This window comes from Limulus polyphemus, unplaced genomic scaffold (assembly GCF_000517525.1).
Source record: "Limulus polyphemus unplaced genomic scaffold, Limulus_polyphemus-2.1.2 Scaffold2830, whole genome shotgun sequence".
NCBI lineage: Eukaryota > Metazoa > Arthropoda > Merostomata > Xiphosura > Limulidae > Limulus > Limulus polyphemus.
In genome coordinates this window covers 22580-30567 of record NW_013668440.1, presented here as the reverse complement: position 1 = coordinate 30567, position 7988 = coordinate 22580, and the positions used below count along the sequence as shown (strand labels likewise).

The window sequence follows — 7988 nt, the reverse complement described above, 5'->3', positions numbered from 1 at the left end:
GGGAACTTCGGTTGCCAGTAAACCTGATTACAGGACGCCCACCTTACGAAGAGGTGCCTGAAAATGTGTCAGAGTTCGTGAAAGTGTTATCTGAAATGATGGATGACATTCATCATCAAGTTTGTTAAAATTTGAAAACGTCTACTGATTCCATGAAGCTATGTTATGATAAGAAATTTACTGAAGTCAGCTTTGTTCCAGGAGACAAGGTATGGTTGTATAATCCCAGGAAGACGAAAGGGAAGTCTCCTAAGTTGTCTTCTTCATGGGAAGGACCATATGACATAGTGAATCGTCTCTCAGACGTGACTTTCCGGATAAAATGTGGTTGGCGAGGTAAGCCAAAGGTGGTGCATGCCAACAGGCTTTGGCATTATTATGGTCCAGGATGTAACACTGCCCCTTCCTTAGTATTGTTCGTCCCGAACAATAACCACTTACATTAAATCAATAGATAATTAACAATAACGTAATTAAATGTACAGAATTTACGAACACCAAATTAAAATACAACAAAGCCTCTTAATTTTACAGGACGTATCTTCTTCCGTACTGGTCTCCGGCTCATTGGCTTCTGCTTCACGTGGGTTCATCTGCTCCATCAGGAAATATCCCATTATCGGTAACAGTCACATCAGTGGTAGTAACTTCATTAACGGCTTCACCGTCTTTCCTCTCAAAACCGGGTAGAGTTTCTTCTTCGACAGTGGCTTTTTCAGATGACACGTCTTCAGCAGCGTCATTTGTTCTGTTGTTCGCTTCGTTCCAACTGAAATGACAGCGAAAGTCACGTGACGCTCCTGGTGCATTGGCGCTTGTAGTGTGTGCAAGGAGTTTCTCGAATGATCGTGAATTTCGTAGTGGTTCGGGACGCCCTCTTTTTTAGTATATAAGCCCGGCAAATAAAGAATAGAGAGGCAGATAAATTGAAGATATAGCTAAATGAGTCAAGCCAACAGTAGGCACCGTAAGTAAAGTGTGTGAATCAGTGTGATTTAAAGCGTGTGTTATAAAGGTTGTTAAGTTTAAAGTGACTCTGGAAATTCAGTGTATTACAAAGTATTATTGAGAAAGAATAAACTAGTTTTAATTAAGAAAGGACTTGTATCGCTGAAGTTCCTCGGAAAGAATTTATACCGGAAATTAACAAACGACCAGATACGTAACAATACCTAATCGTTTGTCCACCTTTTATGTTCTCGACATCAATATATATTGCACGTGACGTTCGATAGTGTCAACATCAATGAATTATTAACAAATTTTCCTACAATCATCTGATTTTAACTCTTATTATGACAAAAACTAAACAATGATAAAACATTCTCTCATAAAACTAAATTAATCAATACTATCTGAACTAAACAGTCTTTTATATCTTGACAGGCTCCAACGTTGGCATACGGTGTCCTCCAGAATAAAAAAAAACAAAACTGTTCTTAATAATACAGTATTCATATGTTATATTGATCATGATCAAAACATTGTTTTTTGTAACTCAGTTAGAAAGAAATATACAGTAACATGGTTAATATTGTTAAAACGAGATGTCATATTCGTATGTTGGAGATATATGTGACTTTATATGTAATGCTCAATGTACGTAGCTTGTTGTTTTTTTGTTCTTGGATGGACCAGACTCCCCTCCCCTCCCCGTTACTACGAGCCTGAGGAGAGATGAGAATCTCATTTCCTACGAGCTTGATTTATCTTTTTTTATATAATGTTTGGAAAAACACTTTGCCTATATTAAATTATTAAACACTCAACAACAGTATTTTCACTGTGTATAGACGTAGCAACCATCTTGACTATGGTTATATTTTATACTTTCATAAAGTCACCGTTCAGTTATAAAGGACGTTGTATTTGAACTCAGTCAGTGTCATAGAAATGACTGTTATGTAGTACAGGTGAAAGCAGTGTTAATAGATAATAAAATAACTTTGTTTTGAGCCAGCTGTGCAAAGGTTGGTTTTATGTTTATCGTTAAGAATGCAAGTTCTGTAGGAATTACAATGGTGCCTCCTCCTCCTTTTTCAGCTTCCGAAGGACCTTTGGGGTTCTGTGATAACACTAATCTGTGGCAGAAGTATAACTATCACGTGCTAGTCTAATGTTCCTGTGTACTCACCGAAGAACCTTCTGATGCTACAGCTTCTATGAAAGCGCTGTGTTCGCATAAACCGAATTTTAAATAACACTTAGTTTGGATTTCATTATGCGTTTTGTACTTAGATCATCATAATATACTACAACCTAGGTTCTGTGTCGAATACTAAAGCGATTTACCAGGTCAGTATGTGTTTCAAAATATCCACAGTCTATATTCAAATTTCAACACTTAAAAGTTGTTTAAGTGTTGAAAGTTGAATATAGACCGTGGATAGAAAATAATTGTACAAATTACAGTAGATGATAAAAGTGTGTATATGAAAGCTTTTGTGTAGATACATTTATCTACACCGATAACATTTTCGTTTATTGTATTAGCTTAACTTTGTTTGTTTATAATTTCCCGCAATGGGGGATGGGGTGTAAAGTTAAAGGAATGTTTTCATCAAGAGATGTATGCAAATAATAAGGATAATGGTTTTTGTACCATCTATATAATTAGTGGCTGGATTCTCAATCACCAACATAATAAGATTTTAGTGTTTTTACTTTGGTAGATTTCAAGTGGTTAAAAATTTACACCTAGAAACAAAATACAAAACTTAGTATTTATCTATGTTATTATTTATACTGACAAGCTAGTTTTAGGGTCCCCGTCCCCTAGTGGGTCAGCAGTAAGTTTCCAGGCTTACAATGCTAGAATTGAGGGTTCGATTCCCCACAGTGGACAGAGCGTATATAACTCATTGTGTAGCAGTGCGATAAAAATAACAACTTTATTAGGATTAATTCGTTTATTGTTAAAGTACAAAGCTACACAATGGGTTGTTTGTGATCTGTCTACCACGAGTATCGAAAACTGACTTTGAGCGTTTTAAGCCCTCAGACTTGCTGCTGAGCCACCGAGGTGCCTTTACTGAACTCTCAGATATATACGTTTGATGCAGTGAATGATTGTTTGAGTTTTACGTTTTTATATGAGTATAGAATCTGAACATTTAATAAATACAATTTTACTTTCTGTTTGCATTCGATGCAAATGTTTTCTACAATAGCACTGTATGCAGTATCGTTATCAATTGTTTATTACATAACAATGAATGCTAAGATAATCTTACATTGAAAGATTGATATAAAATAGTATGCGATAATAAATTAAGTTGACTTGTAGTTTAATTCTTGTCTGTTTGTTTCTTGTTAAGCACTAGATTATACAATGGGGTATGGAAACCACCAGGGGGCTTAATGCTACTCCAAAAACAACTGTACATTCTTACACGTTATTTTTTACTTACATGTCTCAGAACCAATTAACCTGTAAAACTGTATTTTAGAATATCAGAAAAATCATATTTCTATCATTGTTCCCCGGTGGATCAGCAGTAAGTTTAAAAGCTTACAAAGCTGAAATCCGAAGCTCGATTCCCCGCGAGCACAGATAGTCCGTTGTGTGGCTTTGTGCTAAAGAACAAAAACAAACATATTTATATTTTTACTTCGAATTAAATGAAAACTGTATAATATCGTGTGAAGTTTCATATATTAACTTTCAAATGCCGCTTGTTTTCAAAGATTTAGGATTTCAAATTTTCAATTATGTTATACCACATTAATTATTTTCGGCTGTCTCGAGCCCCCAGTGACTCAACAGGAAGTCTGGAGGCTTATAACGCTAAGAACTAGGTTTCGATACCCGTGGTGGGCACAGCACAGATAGTTCATTGTGTAGTTTGTGCTTAACAACAAACAGACCATTTGTCTAGAAGTTCCAAGAAATATATATATTTGTTATTGTCTAACATCATGACGCTTTATTCTCCAATTTTGTATTTTTAACATAATGATAGAGAATCAAAGAAATTATATTTTATCTAAAACTAATAGTACGTTTAATTTATTTGCTATACAATTGTCTCTCGAAGGTTGTTATTTTTTGTGAGCTTTACAATGATAGTTAAAAAAAACCCAGAAGAAAGCAAATATTAAAGACGGACATGTGCACAGTGATCGAAAATTTACAATAAATATCAATTATTGATAATAGATATCTCATATAACTGAGAATCATCTGTTCACCACCTAACGTATTAGTGCATGTCCCCACCCATTCGGTAGCTCGACGGTAAGTCTGAAGGCTTACAACGCGCGCCCCAGTGGCACAGTGGTATGCCTGCGGACTTACAACGTTAGAAATCGGGCTTCGATACCCGTGGTGGGCAGAGCACAGATAGCCCATGGTGTAGCTTTGTGCATAACTTTAAACAAATAAATAAGCTTACAACGCTAAAAACCAGGTTTCAATATTCGTGTCGGGCGCAGCACAGATAGCCCATTATGTAGTTTTCCCTTAACAACAAATAAACAAACTGTTTGTCTCAAAGTTCCCAGTCGGTTAGAGTTGGGTTTCCTGACTTACAACACTAAAACCCGGGATTCGCAGTGAACATAGCGCAGAGAGCCCGTTCTGAAGCTTCGGGCTAAAAAACTAACAAACTAACTAATACAACGCTAAAAATCGAATTTCAGTACCCAAAGTGGGCAAGCATAGATAGCCCATTGCGTAACTTTGCGCTTAACAACAACAAAAAAAAACCAACGTTAACGTATGTAAGGATAAAGTACTGAATGCTTGAAAAAATAAACAACCTATATTTTATGATTAATGACCATCGTTCAGTTAACCCTGCGTTAGTTAGTCTTCTGTAAAGGTTTTCCATAGTCACTCTTCCGAGGTCCGTACAGACCCCATCATAAAAAAATAATTTTAAGATATTTAAATAATAATAATAAACTATTATTTTGAAAACAAAAAACACTAACACTCAAAATATTTTCCTTTATTAATCAATAAATGAACAGCGAATATTACAACTTGTTTATCTTTTACCATATAAACTAAGTGCAACAATTTAACAAAAACTAACCGAATAGTGAAGCTACTGAGAGCAACAAATATGTACGTGCTTCTATCTGTTTGCGTCGATGTTTACAAAATATTTGGGTTCGTGAAGATTCCGGATTTGTTAACCGCAGGGTTAAAAAATTAATAAAATTACTCCTAAATGAAGATAGTGAAAGGTTTGTTTCATGTTGTAGTTTTTTCCTTATGTTCATTACAGGTTCCTGGTCGCTCAGCAGTGTACTCTTATGAGATTACAGTGCTAAAATTCGGAGTTCGATTCTGCGGCAGATGGTGCATATAGCTTATTGTACGTACAAGTTTTGAGCTGAAACAAGACAACAATAACTTTTTATTACAGTATTTTATTTTACTTTTGTACTTCTAAAATTTCAGAATTATAAAAGATGGGGATTTTATATATTATGTAACTGACATATAATAGCCCCAAAGTATTAATTCTTTATGTGATTTTACTGTCTGAAGAGCTGTTGAGAATTAGCTGATTTAACAAATTATTGTAAGCATTCTGTAGGAATAGATCATCGCGTTTCTCTAATTTTATGATGGAAGACGAAATTGAAAGCCTACCTCAGGAAAACGAAAACAAATGTATTCAAGAAAAAGTATCATACTTCAAATTCTACCTTCGGATTGTGAAAACTTTGAGGATCGAGCCTTTCCTCTTCTTATTCATGTTTGGTGAGTCAGCACGACGGGTTTCCCTCCAGAACCTTCTTGAAGACAAGGCTTGTCGACTATATTTTCAATTTCCAACAGAAGTCTGTTCCAATTTGTCTAACTACACCTTGAAAGAAGACGATGTAATGAGAGTCGCCAACAATTATTCCTTGATGACTACTTTGGTAGCTACTATTCCGGCCATATTTCTATCAGTGATAATTGGTCCATGGAGCGACAAGCATGGCCGAAAAATGCCTATATTGATTGCTACTTTTGGGGTTATTCTTGAACTCCTGGGTTACTTGTTAACTGCCATTTACTTTGACTTGCCTCTCTATTACACCATTTTATCTGCCATACCATCAGGTTTAACATCAGGGATGATTACCATCCTTGGCTCAGTATTCAGCATGGCTTCAGAAAATACTTCTGAGAACTACCGGACACTAAAATTCTTTCTCCTAGAAGTATCATTCGTTCTAGGAGCTCCCCTAGGAACTGAAGTCGGTGGTCAGTTGTACAAATCTTATGGATACGTAAGTGTGTTCGCTGTATCATTAGGAGCAGTTGTTACCTCCTTTCTCTGGGTTCTGATATTTATCAAAGATGAGCAAAAATATGAGCAGCAAATTAAAACAAAGGATTTGATAAAAGATCTTCTTTCGTTTGAGAATATAAAAGATAGCTTCCGAACCTGTGTCAAAAAGAGAGACAACTACGTGCGAGCTCAGATCTGGCTTCTTATCATCACTATGTGTTGTCTATTGCTGAGTTTTTTGGGTAAGTACAAAATGTGTATCCTGTTTTTACTATAATAATTGGCTAATTTCTCGTTAAATAGTGACATTTTGTAAAATAATTAATTTGTTGTAGGCTTTTTATTGTTGTTCGAGCATAGGAAGGTTAGATATCACGTGATGTGGCTTAAAGTCTGTAACTTCTCTAAAGTTTTAGAACAGTTTGACTAGTATGAAACGCAGATTAGGCTAGAGTGGATTATTATTGATCACTGAGTCAATCGTAAGTAAATTATATGAGTCAGTAAAGTTAAGTAATAGTAAATGAAAGAAGCTGTATTTATTTTTTATAACAAAAAGATTAAAATATACTCGTTAACGACTAGAAAATAAACTGGACAAAATGGTGCGGTTATATAACTAAAAGATGAGGGTATACACGACCAGCAGAATGATTAGCGTTATCATAGTTGAAAAACAGGAAGAGGAATTCACGAAAAAATCTGATTTCCTTCAATTCAGATATAAGTCTGGTTAGAAAAACGTCAAAATTGCCATTACATTCACACTTAGCACATGACGTTTTTATGAAGTCACATAACTTAGTATTTTGTTATACCAAAGAACAATACTACTCAAACAACCAAAATTTGCTCGCTACTTAATTAAAATGTAAAAAACGTGTACGTGCGCACTGCTCAATGAGCTGTGGATGTAAGACTTAAGACTGTTGCGTTTTCATCGTGCAATCAGTATATAATGAAACTCTCTGAACAACAATGAAAAAATTGAAATTCTAAGACGAAAGGAAGTGTTACGTCTCCGTTCGTTAGTTAATTTTCCGTAAATTTCGTTCCGACGAAACTTTAGCGACACAAGTCCTTTCTTAAAGAAAACTGGTTTATTCTTTCTGAATACAACTTTGCAATACACTTAATTTCCACAGTCGCGCTATAACAAACGCTATAATTCACAACGAACGTCTCACGTGCTCAACTCAACAATAGTCTGTCCACTGTTTAATTACACATTGTGACCGTCTTATATATATATACAAGACTACCCCACATCTAGTAGTCTCCCGACGCTTCATGAACGTTCTAGAAGTGCGTGGCGTGTTACTAGCGTCACGTGATCTCCGCTGTCGTAACACTGCCCCTTCCTTAGTATTGTTCGTCCCGAACAATAGCCACTTACATTAAACCAATAAACAATTAACAACAACTTAATTAAATGTACAGAATTTACAAACACAAAATTACAATTAAACAAAGTCTCTTAATTTTACGGGACATATCTTCTTCCGTACTGGCCTCCGTCTCGTTGGCTTCTGCTTCATCAAGAAATGTCCTATCATCGGTAACAGTCACATCAGTGGTCGTAACTTCATCAAGGGCTTCCCCATTTCCCTTCTCAAATCGAGTACAGTTTCTTCTTTGACAGTGGCTTCTTCAGGTGGCACGTCTTCAGCAGCGTCATTTGTTCAGTTGTTCACTTCGTTCCAACTGAAATGTCCTGGATCGTGATAACGCCAAAGCCTGTTGGCATGCACC

General features: G+C 35.8%; 1 protein-coding gene across 1 annotated transcript in view; it reads left to right on the top strand.

The window, feature by feature from the left end:
* The first annotated feature begins 2124 nt into the window (after positions 1-2124).
* LOC106468008 (proton-coupled folate transporter-like) overlaps positions 2125-7988 on the top strand; it is a 21656-nt gene continuing 15792 nt past the window's right edge. The window contains exons 1-2 of the mRNA XM_013928403.2: positions 2125-2295; positions 5235-6478. Coding sequence (XP_013783857.2) covers positions 5578-6478 — 901 coding nt within the window. The 5' untranslated portion in view covers positions 2125-2295; positions 5235-5577. The remainder of the gene's footprint in view (positions 2296-5234; positions 6479-7988) is intronic.